The 19,779-nt window shown below is 40.2% G+C and overlaps 1 protein-coding gene across 1 annotated transcript in view; it reads left to right on the top strand.

Annotated features, from left to right (window-relative positions):
• Nucleotides 1-8,693, top strand: part of TC2N (tandem C2 domains, nuclear) — a 47,262-nt gene extending 38,569 nt beyond the window's left edge. The window contains exons 10-12 of the mRNA XM_074956125.1: nucleotides 1,767-1,881; nucleotides 2,370-2,569; nucleotides 5,655-8,693. Of these exons, the coding sequence (XP_074812226.1) occupies nucleotides 1,767-1,881; nucleotides 2,370-2,569; nucleotides 5,655-5,765 (426 nt within the window). The 3' untranslated portion in view covers nucleotides 5,766-8,693. The remainder of the gene's footprint in view (nucleotides 1-1,766; nucleotides 1,882-2,369; nucleotides 2,570-5,654) is intronic.
• The last annotated feature ends 11,086 nt before the right edge of the window (nucleotides 8,694-19,779 follow it).

Genomic DNA, 19,779 nt, shown 5'->3' with positions numbered 1-19,779 from the left:
ACAACACACACTGTGGCAACTGGGGAAATTTTTGACCAATGACAAATTCTCATCCCTTGGATCTTTATTGTTCACACAAAGTAGACAGGGCCTGAATTCTTATGGATTAAAAGTACTAAGTAGCATTACTTGCTCTTTATTGATATTTTTACCATGTAAATGTGTTTGCTCCAGAGCATGCAGCTTGAATACAATAATTCAGGCAGTTAACTTTGCAATAAACAGCAGGTGGTTGTTAAGTGTTACAGGAAAGAATAATAAAACCTGGGTTAATTTATAGGACCAACTAAATCAGAAACTACAGTAAAGCTATCTTTTGAGAAATGCAATAAAGGGTTTGTTTACTTGCTATTCCCAAGCCCAGTGCAGTGTCACACCCACAGTATGGGAGTACTTGTGGCACCTTCGAGACTAACACATTTATTTATTATAAGCTTTTGTGGGCTAGAGCCCATTTCATTGGATGCATAGAATGGAACGTATAGTAAGAATATATGTGAACACACACACACACACACACATACACAACATGAAAAAGTGGAGTAAGAGGCTAATTAAGATGAGCTATTATCAGCAGGAGAAAAAAACTTTTGTAGTGATGGTCAAGATGGCCCAGTTAGACAGTTGACAAGAAGGTGTGAGGATACTTAACATGGGGAAATAGATTCAATGTGTAATGACCCAGCTACTCCCAGTCTCTATTCAAACCTTTTCATGTTCTGTGTGTGTAAAATATATGTATTCTTACTATATGTTCCATTCTATGCATCTGATGAGGTGGGCTGTAGCCCACGAAAGCTTATGCTCAAATAAATTTGTTAGTCTCTAAGGTGCCACAAGTACTCCTGTTCTTTTTGCGGATACAGACTAACACGGCTGCTACTCTGAAACCCACAGTATGGCAGTTCTTACAGAACTCTGTGTCATAACAGCAGGATCATCTTAATTTTCATTGTGGGATTTTCCCCCCTAAATATGTTTGACATGAAAATGTGCCCAGATGCTAATGTTTTCTATAAATCAAATTTGAATTAATGAATTTGGAAGCAAACTGCATCTGAATAAATCTGTAATGTTCCAATGTAAATGGTACTTGCCCTGTGTAGATATCATTATTGAATAACCATAAATGCTCCTCATTCTTCACATGAATCGATAATCCTCTGTGTGTGAGTGACATCAGAGAGCATTAAAAAATTAGTGGTAGGAGTCAGATGAACTCTTAAACACAAGCAGCCCCACAAAGAGCCAACTCCTGAGGTTTGTATTTCAGGAGGAATTCTGTGGCAGCTTCCAGATTGTGTTCATGAAGTTCCAGCCTAATAATTCAAAATAGGGAGAGAGATACTGCAAATAATGTATAATCACAGGCATTATTTTTATAGAGCTTCCTAAGATACTCCAACAAGTCTTAAAGTTTGTCCTGAGCATTTCATTTGTGTAGTGTTCGTTAAACTCAGAGATCTTATTACATTTACACTGTTTGTTCATGGAAGAAATAAATTCTACATAGTAAAACCCCAAAGCCTCTGGTCATCCATAAACACATTGGGTAAGTGTCAGGGTATTTATGGAATAAAGTGATATTTTTCTGTCTATACCTCAGTATACAGAAATGCATGAGGAAAGGGTCACCAAAGAACGTTTTGGGTGCTTGTGGAATAAATCTGGATTCTATTTCAATATCCACATAAAACACATGCATTTGCTTATGAGTTTATATGCAACTTAATCCAGCTATTAAAGCAACATTCTTCTTTTTATAGGTATGCAATGCAGAACTTCAAATAGGAACCTGTTTTCAAGCAATAAACAACAGGATTCAGTTACAGATTCTTGAAGCCCAAAGCCTCCCAAGCTCATCCACACCGCTCTCTTTAAGTAAGTACATCAGCTGTCTCATACCTCCTGTTTAGAAGCATTTGTAACAGGTAGAGTACTGCTTGAATGACTTGGCAATTCATAGCATTCCACACAAACCTCGAGCTAATACTACATAGCACAGTAGATTTCCATTGCCAAGATTCGTTTCCATAGGTGTCAAACTAGATTAAATTTGTTGTTTGGTTTGATGCTGTGTTTGTGTGTTTGGGGTTTTTCTTTTGTCCTAATATTATTTCGGACATGCAAGAGCATTAGCCTGCCCTTGCCATTTGGATGCTGTGTTAATCAATTCAATGTTGTTGAATATATTAGGCATGTGTGATTTTAATGAAAGCTATTGTATGGTTCTTGCAGTGGTTAAGTAAATATGAACACATTTGGCCCAGCTTTTAGGTAATTATTAGACTATAAACTACACACATGGATCTTGTCAGGTTTTAGTGGACTAACCCCTTTGTGTGTCTCACATTTTTCCTTTATCCTAGATTTCATTGTGAAGGTTTCAATGTTTAGTACAGAAGGGTTGATTTATAAGAAAAAGACTCGTCTATTGAAACCCACCAATGGACGAGTGAAGTGGGGAGAAACGATGACTTTTCCAGTTAGCCCGAATGAACAAGGAATTAATTTTCTCATCAAACTCTACAGCAGGACCTCAGTGAGAAGAAAACACTTCCTGGGACAGGTTGGTTTTTATTCTCTGCCCCCCCCTTCCCCACCCCTGGTAACTAGCATGAAATCTAGAGGTTAAAAATTTACTTGACAGGATCACTGCTTAGCTAAATTATGTATTGAACGAAATGGTCGACATTCAGAGATTAAACAGCCAGTAGCAGCTTTGGGCCCTGTCCTACATTTTCTGAGTGGTGCTGTGCTCCTACAGTGCCCATGCAGTTGTAGTTGAGGGTGCTCATTGCCCCTCAGAAGACACTTTGTATCTCACAGGATTGGGCTCATCGATTTTTTCTTCCCCCAGAGTCCCATCATGTGAAATACCTCTTTCTCTCTCACTCACATACATACAGATAAACTCCTCCTTGCTGAATACCTAACCGACTAAGGCTTTGTCTACACTACCTCTTTTGTCGGTGTGGGGGCCCTCCTAACCCACAAAAGTTTCACTGACAAAGGGGCTGGTGTGGTTAGCGCTATGTCGGCTGGAGACGCTCTCCTACCAACATAGCTACCGTCGCTCGTTAAGGGTGGTTTAATTATGCTCATGGGAGAGCTCTCTCCCACTGGCATAGAGCATCTACATGGGAGACCTTACAGCACCGTAGCTGTGCCACTGTAAGGTTGGTAGAGTAGACAATAGCTTAGACTTTCTAAAGTAAAGCAAATCCGGCATTCACAGGAGCACTGCGGCTCTGAATAGCCTCTAGAAAAAGAGGGTGTATCAGCTTGCAGTGCTTACGCAAGTATGCAGAGAAGGAAATGTCAAGAGCTTAAATGACTGCCTCCCCTCTCATCCCCTACTATTAAACATTAAATGTTACCTTTTGCTTCCCTTTCAAGTCCCTGAAAGGGAAGCAGGAAGCTCAGGAATCTATTGCAATGGACGTTGAAACTAGCACAGTTCTGAGTACACAAGACCTAATCACAGTTCTGTTGTTATCTTGAACCTCGTAATGATATTTGTTTTTCTGTTAAATAAAATGCTTGAGGGGAATGCAATATTTTCTTTATGGTAAAGTTGGTGGTTTCCATTGCACCTTCCTGAAGGTACCGTGTGGCCACAATTATTTTAGTAACTAAGAGTTTTTAGTTTGGCTTTTTAAAATCTCCCCTCCCAACTTCCTGTCTCTTCTGTCCTCCTTTCTTTCTCTAGTGGACCACAGGTCAGTCTTGATAACCCACTATCAGTGCTGTCTGATCTGTTCCAGAGCTCTCAATGCTAGGTAGTGGTAGTTGTCTCTCTGAGAACCATAAAATAACACATGCACCTACATTTTAGAACCCCAAAATGTCTGGGGTTTTTTTGAGAGCATCACCACCTTTATAATGTTCACATCCCACTGAGGTCCTATGCTCTTAATCACAGTAAACATGTAACTTACCATTGTATCAGTATACCTTGGGCTAATGACATTTTAAACGTGCACAGTTACTGGAGAGCTGTAAGTGCTATGGAAGTCATATTCTAGCATGAGTGACTATAAGGTGAGCTTCCCCATGCTGGACAGAGCAACATTCCACATGTGTACTGGATCTCATTGTGATCCTGTTAGTAAAACTATATTACAAAAGGAAAAAAATAGGCATGTGCTTTCTAGCTATTTTAATTTGGGTTAAATAATAACATGTGCATGATGCTGCAGTTATCAAGCTTTGTCACTTCATCTTGATTTGTGCTTTTAATAATAAATCTTGTTTTTGAGGGGAGGGGGGGAAGTGCACTACCTCTGCTCTTTAGAGCTGATTTGGAAAGGCTTGTTTAGGCTGAAACAGGCAGATTCAAAACATGGCCATAGGAAAAATGTACTGCGAGCACTTGGCTGCAGAGCTGGAAAAAGAAGAATATAGCCACGTCCAGGAATTTCATTGTTTAAGAGACTGTGATATTTAATTGGATGACATTCTTAGAAGACAACTTAAAGCTTAGACTGTGCTGTTTGTAGGTATGTCTTTGATCATAAGCATGACCATTTTAATGCATAAAGGAGTTTATTTAGTGATCTTATGTATACAAGGGATCCAATCCTTCAGTCCTCTGGCTGGCAAAATTCCCACTGACTACCCTGAGAGCCAACATTGTGCATGCATAGTGTATTTTGACCAAAAAATCACATTTTAATCATTGGGATTTGTATTAGAAAGATAGTCCTCTGAAGCACAGAGAAAAGAATGAAAAGCCTTCATAAATATTGATAGAGTTCTGTTTATCCCAATAACTTTTGTTAATGGAAGGGGGGGATGTGGGAGAGAGATGATTAGACAGAAACTTCCTCCTTTGCTCTGCACTTCATTTTGTATCTGCTGTCTATTACTTGAACACTGCTGAGAAACTGATTTTTCTCACGTGATTATACATGGTATGAGCACATTCCTTCACGTGTTGTTTTGGCCACTTCACCTGGGATGGTCTTTTAGACTGTGTGTTAACCACTTATGCTAAACAATCTTTTCCACCTTGCCTTTAGTTGAGACTCGTTGAGTTTCTTTCCAAGACCTGAAGAAGAGCTCTGTGTAGCTTGAAAGCTTGTCTCTTAGTCTTTCACCACCAGAAGTTGGTCCCATAAAAGAGATTACCTCATCCACCTGGTCATTTGGGCAAAAAATCCATTAAGTTCAATGGAGTGCACAGTTAGGCCGTATCTGTTTTTTAATTGTGAATGTAAATATATTGTGCAAGTTCTGTAGAGCCATTCCCAGTCCTAATGGGTTCTGAGACTCCCCCTGAGTGTTGACTTGCAGCACCCATGGAACTCGGAGATGACAAATGATGCTCAACTGGCTGTATGATGCAAAGTGGAGATATGTATGTTGTTGCCTATGATGAGTCCACCAAACTCCTAGTCACTGTCCGAGGCAGAAATTGAACTCAGTATTTTAACACCCTGTGCTCCCAGGGCCAGACCATACTAACTATGACAGATTTTTATTATACTCTGCTGATATATGCTAGCTTTCATTATATGCATGCACAATAACTCGTCAGAAGCAATGTTGAGGGGGTTGGCTGAGGCTGCCAGTAATGTGATTTGTATGACAACTCAGCTGTGGTGTGTTTGTTTCTTTTCTTTTCTTTTCTTTTCTTTTTCTTACCACAGGTCTGGCTAAGCTCTAATAGCAGTAATAGTGAAGCTGCAGATCAGTGGAGAGATACAATCACAAACCCTGAAAAGGTTGTCATTAAATGGCATAACATAAATCCATCCTGAAGATGTCAGATGAATTCAGTACTGATATGGACTTACTACAAGAAACTCCTGCACTCTTAAAATGAACTAATACAGATAAGAAAAGGGAAAATACTGCCTACTTGAATGGAGTCTGGACTTGCATCACATATTGTTAACTGGAAAAAGCCAAAAGGAAAAGGGATCAGAGCTTTCACAGAGTACTGCTGGCAAAATACTGGTATGATAACAAGTGGGAATTAGTGAAACTGTACGCTGAAGTAAAACACCACCTTGAGAAGTGAACAGTTGTTGCTGTAGTTTTTCCAAGACGGATTCTATAATATAGTGTTTATGTACATTTAAAGCATATTTTAAAAGGGAGTGTATGGAATTGAGCTCATGCCCTCGTGCATTTTAAACTTCTTTATAGAAGGCTGGAAAGGGGGTTTGTGTGTATTTTTGGTTTTGCTTTGGGCTTTTCCCAAAAGGATTCCTCTGAACTTTTTAGTAACAATAGAAACCCAGTTCTCATCTTCCCTGGAAGTGTCGATAGATGACTGGAGAACAGGCAGGATTATATCTTTGATATCAAGCAAGTGAAATTTTTTGTCAGTAACTCCTGATTAAACTGTAGAAAAGATGCAACATCACAACACTTCCATTAAGGGTTGAGAATGTTCCCATCCTCCTGAGACTTTCACAAAATCAGGGAAACGAAGACCTGATATTACTGATATTTCAAAGACAACACAAAAGCAGCAGAATTTAAAAAATGAACAAACCCCTTTTAGGCCACATTTTTCTACTTTTTTAAGTAAAAGAGGCAACAAACATTTTTTTTTCCTTGCAGTCTGTAACAATGTTGGTATCCAGTCTCTGAAAGCAGAAACTTGATTCTGATTTTTCCCCATTGTTCTCTGTTATGGGTCTACATGTGACACCTTTAGTTGGGCAGGCTCACGTTGACATTAGTGGGGCCCCTTCATTAAGATCAAGGGGTCACATGAGTGTTGACTCCATTTGAACAGAATGAAATGAACATCTCTACAAATGAGCAAACTTCATGGCGTAGAGCCTCAGCTGCGTCCTTGGAGCACTTAGCACAGCTAAGGAGTGGGGAACACACGGGGATCCTGGGGTCACCCCACGCAGTAGTCAGAGCTCAAAGACTACTCTACCCTGTGCCAGCTGGCAGCAGCCACAAAGGGCCATTACAACAACCAGGGATAGTGGTGGGGCATGGACCCTCTTTTCTCCCAGCTGCCGCTGCTATTCTGACACAGGGAGTGGAATAGTGCTGTAAGAGTTACTATGGCTACTCTGTGCCACCCAAAGATCTCCCTATGCAGGTGAGGTACTGCAGGGGCTGGATCTGTTTGCTTTAGGGCTGCTTTTGTTCAAGTGAAATGGTGAAAAGTGGCCAGAGCAAGGCCTGGGATTGGGGCCAGTATTTGTGGATAAATGTCTCCATTTGTATGTTTTATAACATAAACCACTTCCTATCTAATCAATGATGTTGTAGTGTTTACTTACATTTTTTGAAAGCCAGACTAACCTGTACTGTGGAACAGGCAAATATTTACTGATCCAGAAGTGCTTATAAAATGTTCATTAGAACACAGCACACCGTAGGACTCAAGTTTTATTTAAGAGGTAGGCCGAAAGTGAGAGTAAATTTTAATACAGCTCTAAGAATCTGAAGAGTAACAATTTGAGGTACATCTTCGGTACAAATGGCACCAATGATTTTTTTTTTTTTTTTGTAGTGCCACCTGGGCCACACCATAGTTAAATCTAGCTTCTTTTCATTCCATATCTTCACATAGCTGTTTATGAAGAAGAAGAAGAAGAATTTTCACTCTGGGCTTTAATTTGATAAATAAGCTGCATGTATAATATACAGACATCTAAAACCCACAAACCTTTTTGCGCACCTGCAACTATTGGATTGTTAAAAAATAAATCTGTAAATAAGTATTTACACGATCACTCATCCCTTACCAATTCCTTATTCGCTACCTATACAGAGTGCACAGACACTGTCTGCGTACTCTAAAAAGATAGACAAAATGAGTTTACCTTATTGGTTAACTTCAAATCCGCTCACACACGATGGGTTTGCATATTTGGATTTGAATGAGAATGTTTTTGGAATATGCTCTTCTTAGAGGAGAGAGAGGCTGTGAGAAGGAACAGCTGAGGGCCAGAAAAAATAATTTAATGAAGAACACACACCTTGTAGATACAGTCCTGTAATATTTGTTTACAGTTTGATGCAGGGGAGGATTTTCATGAATGTCTTTCCAGTTTTTTGACCAGCTATATTGTTGGCTGAAACTTTTCAAATTTCAGCAAATTTTCAATGACATTTGAACAAAAAACAAATGTGGGGAGAATGCGAAGATTTGTGTGTGTGTGTGTGTATTTCCACTTTTTTCACCAGCTCCAGAAAACAACTAAAACCAGCTTTTAATATTTTAGCCCTGGATCCTCAGTTAGAGGCAAAGGTTGAATCCTGCTCCCACTGATGTCAGTTGCAAAATTCCCATGGGGCCAAACTCATCCTAGGTTATAGTACTGATTTATGTCTGATCAATTTGACATGCTGACTTCAGTGAGAACAGAATCTAGCCTTCGCTGCTCTTTCTGAAATCTCTCTCTTTTAATATGTCCGATGTATCTCCTTTCATGATAACAAAAGTATTGTAAGCAGCAGTGCTGAGTATCTGTTGCTTTGCGCAGGCCTGGTCAGCACTACTACTGGGGGAGGGAAGGAGAAGGGCAAGGAATGTTCCAACATTTTGGAAGCCACAATTTAAACACTCCTCTTTAGAGAAGACTTTGTAATAAAATTACTTCAGACACTGAGCCTTGTTTAAAACATAACTGGTCATGTTCCCTTCTTGCTATGTTGACATTTTAGTATATACCTTTACGTTAACATTAATTCTATATACATAAGTAATAAACAGAAGTGTGTTTACATCTGATTTTTTTTGTTGTTGTTGGTTTCTCTAATGCTTACTTAGCCCTCCATACTGCAGTACAATTCCTACATTTTTCTCTACAAAACTCCTTTCAGCCTGGTAATTTGTGAGGGGTTGTTTTTTAATTAAAAAAGGTGTATTTATATTACAACTGCAGTTGTGTGTGGTCTCTGCATTTTTGAGCAGCTGCTCAGCTATCAAAGCAGTAGTGTAAGTGTCTATGTAGAATGTACTGATCCCCTTGGCCCTCACAAAATGACCCAGAGCTTTCAAGAGCTGTACTTAAGGCTCTTCGTACTATTTTGTGTAACAGTTGCATAACGTTCTTAGCAGCTAGGAAGATGAACAGAGCAGTGAACTCCACTGTTGACCTTAAGGAACATTACTTCTGTGAAGTCACTTAACCATCATGGAGTAGAGGTTTTACAGCATCATCTATGTGGAACTGATTTGGTAAGACTCAGAAACTAACTAAAATGCATGGAAACACCATCTCTCTACCCCTTCCCAACACAATTTCTTGACTACGTCCTCAACTGCTTCCAGACCCTTAGCATAGATGAGCTTCTTAACTACAGAATGAAGATCTAAGACTACCTTTTAAAAAAAGGGGGGGGGGGTGCAAAAGGTTACTGTGGGTCTGATTTTTTTTTTAAAAATATATATTTAAGAGCAGTTGAGCACCCACAGCCCTAACTGAACTCTATGGCAGTTATAGGCACTCAGAAGCCCTGACATTGACAATCAGTCCTCTATGAATGAACCTGTTTCTAGATGAAGCTTCCCCATGCTGTCAACTTCTTTATACATTTCCGTTCAGTGGTGCTTTGTTCTGTTCTTCGTACATGGAAAGTAGGAAAATTTAGCAATGTTACACATGCCTTTTTCGGCTTTCTTGATCTGTTGTAGGACTGTCCAGTCTAACCTTCAAGCACAAAAGGATAGGGTGTAAAAGCAATTATTGGACTCCCTTTTGTAGCACAATATAATACTACTTTATAGGGTAAAGAGGACTCTCTGCAAGTCTCTTGAAACAATAATGTTCAGAAGGAGGTGGGTGGGGGTAGGAGTGTGTGTGTGAGAGAGAGAAATTAGATGACAAGGTTTTCTACCATCTAGAAAGAAAATACCATTGACCACATACAGCAATTAATATTTTCCAGCTTCAGTATTTTTTTCCACCGACAAATTGGAGGGGCATCACATGAGTCCTATGTTAAAGGACTACTTGTTTGGGCTCTGAAAAGAAAGATCTCTCATTTAAAATTAGATCTGGATCTCTCTTCATTGCCAAGGTAGCCTAGAATATATAACCAATGCAACCTGATGAGATTTGAAAGGAATCGAGAGCTATAGGATTCCTCTGCAGCAGGAAAATGGGGGAGGAGGAGGAGAAAGGGGTGAAATATATTTTCTCTCTCTCTCTCTCTCTCTCTCTTTCTCCCGTGCTTGCTTTTTTTGTATAAAATAGATTAGTTGAATTGGGAGTGTAACCTCAAGAATCTTCTCATCTCCCCCCCCACACACACACCCCACCCCCCACCCCCGCTTGAGTGATGATCCAGACGCAACCAGGTAAGAAAGCTGCTCGCCCAACACAAGCCAGAGACTGCAGGATGACCCACCTGACAACACTGCTGATGGTCTCAAGGAACAGCTACCAGGTAAGGGAGTTACCTACAGGAGCTTCCATGAGGTGCTGGGAAGGGGAAAGAATACAGTGGGTTGGAAGGTACTGGGACAGAGGATTGGGGTAGGGAAGAACTGATGCATTTGAAAGTATGGAGTAGATTTTTATTGTTGGGAATGGGAGAAGTGTGTGGTGCTGACTGGATAGGGAAGAAGTATTTTACCCAGGGGACATAATGCCCTGAAGTGGAAACGTTTTTTGAGTGCTTCCTGTTAAAACAAAAAAGGCAACAAATTGTGGTATTGTAAATGCCAATAACTCAGTTCTCAGCCAGGGGGGATTCATTCAAGGTCCTTGGAGCAGATGCAGTAGCAGCTAACCCATGATAAACCGTGAATCAACTGGGAGGTGGCTGATCAAGGACTCCATCAGCAATGTAGACTAGATGGGAAGTCTGCTTCGGGAGGCAGCATGGGGATGGGACATCAGAGACTGAGGGTGTGGAGTCAGGACCACAAGGAAATATCTGTGTAGAAAGGCTTGATGTACACTAGCGGAGTTGAGCAAAATTTTGGTGGCTCTGGGCCTGACCTAGATCCTGAATTTCCTCCCAATGAAATCAGCAATAAAACTACTATTGATTTCAGCATAAGCAGGAGTTTGTCCTCTGTCTTCATCCACACATGGGCCTCAAAAGCATTTACAAGTTATTGCAATGTTAATAAGAGATCAGTTGACACCCCAGGTAACTTCTCATATATGTATATGTTGAGCTCCTGAAAGCTTTGGCTCTTTGCAGCAATTTGTAATGAAAGAGGTGCTGGGGCTCAAGCAATTTAATTTACTTTCAAAACTGATGCAGCAAGCCCTGAGGTACCAGGGTTACGAACTGCCAAGCCCAGTCTCGGCCCTGGAAAGCTGCAGCACAAATTAAGCACTGCTTTGCAGGAGAATGCTCTAAATCATATGCAAAAGAAATTAATCCCTAATGTGTGGGGTTTTTTTGTTTTGTTTTGTTTTTTTAATAGATCCTCTTCCTCAGCTTGTCTTGTATATTGTAAAGAAGTTAAGGTGAGTTACTGAGAGCAGTGGGACTACCTGTCGTGTGAGAGCTCGGAATGCTGGAACAATTTTTATAATAGGGGTACGGAGAGCCATTGAACCAAACTGAAAACCCTGTATATAATGGAAACCACTTCAAGACTGGGAGTGCAGCAGCACCCCTCACACCGCTAGTTCCAGCACCTACGGTAAGAAATTCTGCTTCTTTTCTTCAAGAGCTGGTAGCTGCCATGCTATCAAGACTTGTGTGAGACAATGACCCCATTGAAGTTGATAGCAAATCACCCACAGACTTCAATGAGGGCCAGGATTTCACCCATAAAGCTGCAATAGTGGAAAAATAGCCATCACCTTAGGAGCAATCTTCTGACACCAGTTAGTGAAGTCGCATGTTCGCTTGATGTCTACTTCTGACCATCCAAAAAAGATGGAGAAGGGAAAATGTAGCAAAGAGCTTTCCTTAAAGGGGCAACCTAAAGAAATCATTCTTGCGTATGAGCATTTTAAAACTACTTTGGTTACAAGTAACACCCAAGCTGGCAATCACTGAAAAGGCTAGAGAAAATATTTCTCTTTTATTTCAGTTAATTTACTTTGTGCATTTGGCAATAGGTGGTGTATAATCACTTTCACCATTTCTCCTGAATAGTCCATTTCTCCTAGATGTTAGTTTGATTCTCTCACAGCAACAACGGGTAGAGAAAAACTTTTCAAAATGTAGTTGTAAAGCCACAAATAATGGGAAGAGAATTTCAGGGCATCTTCGAGGACACACCAGGGTTTGGCCTGGGGACCTCCACAGCTTAGCTTATCAACAGTGTCCCTCTCTGTAGCCAAGCAAGAACACCTGCTCTCAGGTGTCAGCTGTTGCCTTTCTTGGGTGGAGACCTGTGTGTCTCCCTCCTGAATGGAGTATCTCCAGACTGATCGGTTCCCTGCCTTCACTGTGCTAAAGAGGGTCTGCCTCAGCTGACCTGTTTCACTTTTTTCCTCAGAGATGGTACACAGTGTGGTTGCTACAGTTATAAGGTACCAAACATCATTTCCTGTGCAAGCCTATTTTATTAAAGTAAAAGCACTACAGAGGAAACATACTGAAAACAGTAAAAACTTCCATGCATACTAATAAGCTTACCAGAGATAACCCCCTCCAACATGGGCTCTGGGAGGAGCAGTTCTTCAACACCCCACCCAAGGGTTTTCCTGTGATTTCAAGTTAATCACACCTTTTGCTTAGAAGAAAAACTCAGTCTTATGAGGGCCTCCAAAGGCCAAAGTCCTTCCAAACCTTCCCTAAGGATTGGAACCCTCTGTGGACCAGAGGTCCTGTTCATCTGCCGTATCAGAAAGAAGGCCCTGAGTCAGCTTAAACTCAGGCTACTTATTCAGAAGTCCTTTCTTTGTCTGTTGGTCCTTGGAGAATCCAGTTTGAGTCTTTCAACTATCCTTATGTAACAGATATTCAGCAGACAAAAGGTCTCCCCCTTCAAAGGCTGTTCAAGTGGGGGTTTACAATCCCTCCCCCACCAAACCCAGAATTTCCTAAGAATTCCACTTCACACATTGTCCCAAAAGGTCAGTTGTCTGCTACGTTGTTCAACATAGTCTTGTTTTGAAGTTCACAATAACCCAAATATTGCATTAATCCTGTCTTCCTCCAAAAGTAGTTCCATATATCCCACAATAGTAAGTGAACGTTTGCATTTGTAATACAACCAGCTCCCAAAATACTTTAAATTTCATTCAACATGGTTTAACTTACTTCACTAAGGTTTGTCCAGGAAATTGCCCTTACTCACAGAGATAAGGAGCCAGGGATTGGTAGCTGTCACTCTAACAGACCCATATCTTCTGTGGGTTGGGTAGATAGGGACATGTTTACACACCCAGGGACATGTTTACACACGCATACTACTTCTGGACAAAGGAAGTTCATCCAAAGGGTCTGAGGCCCACAGTATCTTGGTTCCCAGACATGAGCTTATTCCCTATGAGGATCAGCATAGAGGGAGATCTGTATCATGCATTGACCAGTGGGTTACAAGTGCATGGCCTTGTCTTAACTCAGAGGTTGCACCAGTACAACTTAAATCAGTTTGAAAACAGACCTAATTGAACAGGCACAGACACCTGCCTGGGCACACTTTTCAGTTTAACACTGGCTATAAACCAGGTTTAAACAGACTCTTAAGAATGTACATACATAAAGTAGCACCCGTTTAACTAAATCAATTTAAAATAAACTTTTAGTTGATCTAGATGTAGAGTTGCATCTAGATCAGGCCCATAAAAATGCATTTAACTCTCTAGATTTCAATTTGATGGTGTTCCTTTGAGAAAACAATGCAAGATTCTTATTTTAAAGATGGGTGAATGTTGTACTGAGCTTATAAGTCATAATATATTTTAAAAAACCCTCAACTCCTTAAGTAATTGATTGTGTTTTATATTTAGGGATATAATAGCTTGTAATGTTCTGTCCTGGAAAATCCATTTGATAACACCAGCTCCTTTCTTTGCTGGCAAGACATTTATATGTAACGAGGTAATTTCTAAACATTAAAATAAATACACATGCTGCTTAACTTGACATTTGTCTGACACACATAGCTTTAGCTCTGAGATATGAGTTTGTTTTGCAGCCAGAAAGCCTGTCCAGTATGATTTATGCTGAGAATCACCTTTCTTGTTTTTCCAGCTTCTGTGTAAAATTACATCACAATGTAAATACAACCCTGTACGTGATCTAATGCTTGGTGCATGGGAAAAAACCATTGCTAAGAGCAGCACCATGTTCTACAAACATTGCTTTTGATGGCTTACATTCTTTTACCTAGCTTACAGTGAGATCCCAGTCTATATCCCATCAAAATCCTTGACACAACTTCCATTGCATTCAATGAAAGCGGGATTGGTCCCGAAGGCTATTTTAGGTATCACAGCATCACTATAATATAATGTATCTCCTAAAATAACATGTCTCCCATAATTTTTTACATAGAGAAGTCTGTAGAAGGGCTTCTGTCTTCAACCATATTTCTATAGATGTACATCAGATATATAATTTTACAGACAATGGGCATGTTAAATCTGTCAATCTCCATTTCAGTGCAGACTTAGATCCCTACAGTCCATGGACAAGTACCTTGTCTATTTTTTTTGTTTAAAACACACAAGTCATAGTGCTTCCATCTTTTTTTCATTGGGAGAATATTACATGTCCTAATAGATCTCACTGTCACCAGTGTCTTCCTAAGAGGGTGATTCTAAAGCCTATTGAATTCAATGGGGATCTTTCCACTGACTTCAGTGGCCTTTGGATTAGGTCCATTACTGCTAGAGCTATGTAATCACTTTCCTTGCTTGAAATTATTTGTAGACTCTTTTGTACATGTTCCTCTTCTTCCTGCCCCCCATTCTCTGTTGATCATTTTGTAACCAAGCTATGCATATTTCTCTCTTAATCATTTCTTCATATATCACGCTCCAGTCCCTGGATCATTTCTCTTGCTCGTCTCTTAACTTCCACCATTTGGTCAATATCTTTACAGGTTTGGGGAGCTGAAGAGCAGCTGGTTTCTATGGCATGCTACTTTAGAGTCCATAATGAGTTAGTCTCAAACCCACCTGTAAGTTACAGCTGCAGTGACTTGCAATAACTTAGCCTGTGTATCTGCAACTCTCCCTCTCTACCAGGTATGTTTTTTCCCTGCCACTAATAATGGGAATGCATGGTAGCTTGATTTCCAAGACCCATGTTGCCATAGTAGAAGGGAGCATTAAAGGAATTGTGCTGAGGCCCAGAGCCTCCAGGCAGTTCTTTGTGTTCCATGTACATCAATGTCCCCAAATCCATATGCTGCTTGGGCTAGTTACGAACTCAGAAGGTAGAACCTCTGCCAGGTGTGCTGAGGAAGGAACAATCACACTACTTATTGTACCCAGAAGGGAAAATCAGGGAGAAGTTCTAATGGTGTTTCCTGGCATCTACATAAGGAAGTCCACCTAGGAGTAGCATGTTGCTCACAGATTTCTGTGCAGTGAGAACTCCAAAGCATGAAATACTTGGGGACTACTTTTAAAATAAATATGCTAGGAATCCAACTTTTCCTGATTTGTAGCCAGTGTTTATCACCAGCCATGGCAAAAGAATGGACTTTGTCCTGCTAGTTTGTAGCACTAGAGGAATACTTCACATTTCCAAAATCAGACGTGGAATCAGTGACATGGGAACAAGGCAAACCCAGTTGCTTTCTTGCCTTGCTTGTCTTGCAAAAAAGAGGTGCAGATTGGAGGGAAAATAGTGCAGGAACAAAAACAAGGATTTGTTTCTGAAAACAGTGCAACATACTGGTAACTACTGACAGTTTTTTATTGCAATGATTTAGTGTTGGTGATTTTAGCTGTTTATTTAGGAACTTTGAATAATTTTTCAGCTTTGTTAAATCCCATGTACTTCCTGATGCTTCAGTTTGGTGCTTTTCTTGGCATCTATAAAACAAAAAATGGCAGATGACATCACTCTCTACTCTTCATTGGACTGCACTGAATTAACTGAATGTGAATGTTCAGTGGTGGTTAGAAACTAGGATACATCCTTCCAGAGGTCTTGCTGATTGTCCCACCTATTTTATAATGGCCAGTGGGCAGAAATATTGAATAATACTGTAACTCTTATTACACTTGCCCATCTATCTCAAAGCATTTTACCAAGGAGGATAACTGTCATTATCTAGTCTTATATTATGGATGAGGAGGTGCCTAAAGCATTTCACAGTGGATTTGAACTTTTCTCATAAAAATAACCCCTCCGTGATCATCTCAAATCTTATTAGATGTGGAGAGTTAATTTATGTTGTCTTGTAAGAAATGCTTGATAAGTTTGTTAGGTAATATAATGGCCAGTGGCAGCATTCACAAGAATGGCACCATCACAATGCCCACATGCACTCTTATCTGATCGGAGAATCCTTTTAAGGACCACAGCTTGCCAATGGTAACAACTTTTCTTTGCTACCAAACTACGCCACATGTGAACCAGTGAACTGAAGACAAAAAGTGCAGGGCAATCCAGTCCTCTCCAGTCTAGTGTGTATCTATATTAAAAGATGGCTACGTAGACAGAATTCAAGTACAAGCTCTTCTGCTGAAGTATAGTCTTTGTTTGGCACTCTCCAATTCACAGTTCATCTTCTGCTATGCTCCCTTCCTCCCTAGCCTGTGGAAACCATCCCTTGACTAGTCAAGTATGAGTTGACTTGGAAATTCAGAACTATACCTAAGTTATACAAGCCGGAGTGTTAACTTTTTACCACAGCTTCAAGACTTGCCCTGGGATCAGGACAGAACCTCAGAAGTTCTGCCTGTCAAATCTGTGTAGCTTGAGGCAATGATGTTTTTCAGAGCCTATTGACCACATCTCATTGGGATTTGGCAAAAAAAAAAAAAAAAAAAAAAAAAAGAGAGAGAAAAGAAACGCAGGCATGGGACATGTCTTTTACTACAAGACCCTTCTCAAAGTACCTGATGATGATGGACTGAAGTGAGAATGCAATAAGAAACTGGAACTACTTGAAAATCAAGTTTTTAAGTGCAGCATATATAGATACTGGGAATCATGGATGGTGACGGTGCAACACGTTCTTGACATTATGATGAAATACTGCCAGTTTTCAACAGTAAGCTGATACATCTTTGTAAACAGAGGAATGCCTCAAAGCTCCTACAAAGGAAAGTACGGTATGTGAAATGGGATAGTTGAACTGTTACAGAGGAAATGCAAAATTAAGGATAAGTATATTCTCCTCCTTAATGTACAGATGAAGAAACCGAATCTAGGAGACATTAAATGACTTACCCAAGCTCTCGCATTAAGTCGGGCTGCAGCTGGGAATAAAACATGGGTCTTCTGAGGCCCAGCCCTGTGTTCTAACCCACTAGATTTTGCTGCCTCCATCCACACCAGGCATTTATGGGCCCTGCAGCATCTATTCTCTAGGGGGGGATTTCTTGAGCAAACTATATCCTTTTTTTATATGATTGATTCAAAGCAGGTTATAATTAAAGGACTTATGGTATTAACTCGGTTTTCAAAGCCAAAACTCATATAACAGAGGAAATGTAACAGATTCTGTATTGTCCATGTACTAGTTTTGCTTATGATTCACAAATAGTAAACCTCCAAACACCTTTCTGAGATATAGCAGATGCTGACATTCTCATCGAGCTCAAAACAGCCTGAACAGTACCTATGGCACCTTCTGATTCTCAGCTACTTTTTCCTCAGCACCCCCTTTCTCCTTCCCCACGATTGCACCTCTGCATTAGTCATCTGACAGGCTGGGGTAGTTAAATATGTCCAGTTATTATTACTACTACCTCTAACCTGTCAAATAGTAAGTCACTGGGGTGATAACTTTCTTCTATCCTCTGGGAAGAGTTTGAAAACGGTTTGCAAATGGCCAGCTGTATGACCAGATCAAAGTGGTCCACAAAAGGAGCCAAAGCCAGAGTACCAACCTTGCCACCTTCATCAACACACCAGCTTCTGGCAGAACATGTAAGTCAGAAATTTGACTCTGAGCTAGATCATCAGTTGATATAAACTGGACTTCACTTCAACGGGGCTACGGCAATTTAGCTGAGAATCTGGACCTACAGAGATGAATGAGCTCTCAAATCATAGAAACAACAGTCTTCAGTTACAAAGTGATAACCATGGTTACAGCAATGGATGCAAGAGTCACCATTCCTTACCCAGCAAGGCTGCATTTGAAGTTCAGAAATGGATATTATGGGATGAAAGTTCAGCTTCAAAGCTATAAGTAGAAATGAGGAAGGAGATGCATGGCAAAAGTTTCAAATTGACACTGATTATTATTCTCTTTTCCCTTTCCCATGAAGCTCCATGAACTTTCTGATCTGGATATTTAAAACACTAGTATTTTAAATATGGTTTTATGATCACTTAATAAACCTCATTCTTTTTTTTTAACTTGCTGAACAAGATTTCTTGAATTTTTTGTTGGGGGGGGGGACAGTGTATTGTAACCTTTGTCAACCGTTTAGTGGGATACTTTGATGATTTCTTCTGACAGACAGAACTCTGGTGTCAATGAGCTGCAGGCTGATCCCTTTGTTCTTTGTTATTTGAAGGATGGCCTTGGTAGGGTGACCAGATAGCAATTGTGAAAAAACGGGACGGGAGTGTGGGGCAATAGGTGCCTATAAAAGAAAAAGTCCCAAAAAACGGGACTGCCCCTATAAAAACGGGATATCTGGTCACCCTACTTGTGGGTAAGGTACTGGAACACACCTGGCTTTTATTCTTGGTTCCGTTCTATTTTTTGTGACTTTGAGAAAACCACTGAATCTTTGTGGGCTCACAGGGATGTTGTGAGGCTAAAGTCATTGAGACGTGCTCAGATAAATGCCATGGAAAAATCTACCAATAAAATACATTTGGAATTATAGTAAATACTACACATATTGTGACATTTGTACTATTTTAAACCTGTTTTTTTTAAGTCCTAACCTGTTATTTAAACAGTTCAGATAATTAAAACTTCAAGCATTTTTAAATGTTTGTTAAACTCTTGCATTTCTCTGAGCTCAATCAAATAGACTAGTCTAGTTTACTTTTTTTGAGTGAATTACATTTTTCTTCATGAACAAAATGTTGCAGTATTTGGGCTACTGGGTGTGACATTCCCCAGGGTACAATCTGGGTTGTTGAACAGCTGTCTCTCCTCCAACTCTCCAATCTGAGGTGCCTTTTACACTGGTTGGCGGTGAGAACAACCATTCCTGCTCTGTTCTCACACAGCCTCTAGCATGCAAAATCACTCTCAGCTGAATAGGAGTGCTTCTAGCCAGCCATTCCTGAATCATATTACAGAGTGACATCAGCAAATTCCCAGTCTGAGACTTGTCCCCAGAAATGTGTATCTTGTACTGCCCAGCTCTTTCCTTCTATGCACTACAAGCTCATAGCAAGTCCGTCATTTCATTAGTAGAAAATGGTATTCACAAAACTTGTTTCTCAAATGGAGGTTCCCAAGCACTTCAATCCAAACAGATTTGCTTCGATAAAACAAGTTTAGTAACTACAGATAGATTTTAAGTGATTACAAGTAATGAGGCATAAAAGAATTGGTTACAAAGAAAAAAATGTAAAACTAATACCTAATTTATCAAGCTAAGTGAACTCAAAGCAAATATTTCTCTCACTATATGCTTACAGCAGTCTGGCTGGATCTTTCAGCCAGGACAGTCCCCCAGTTCAGTGATTCTTCTTTTGTCTTTCAAACATTTTGGATGCCGTGAGTAGAGATGAGGGGACAGAGGTGACTTGTGTTCTCTTTTCTCCCTTGTT

Source organism: Natator depressus, chromosome 6 (genome assembly GCF_965152275.1).
Source record: "Natator depressus isolate rNatDep1 chromosome 6, rNatDep2.hap1, whole genome shotgun sequence".
Lineage (NCBI taxonomy): Eukaryota > Metazoa > Chordata > Testudines > Cheloniidae > Natator > Natator depressus.
The sequence above is the reverse complement of the archived record's forward strand: the minus strand, read 5'-3'. Positions and strand labels throughout refer to the sequence as shown.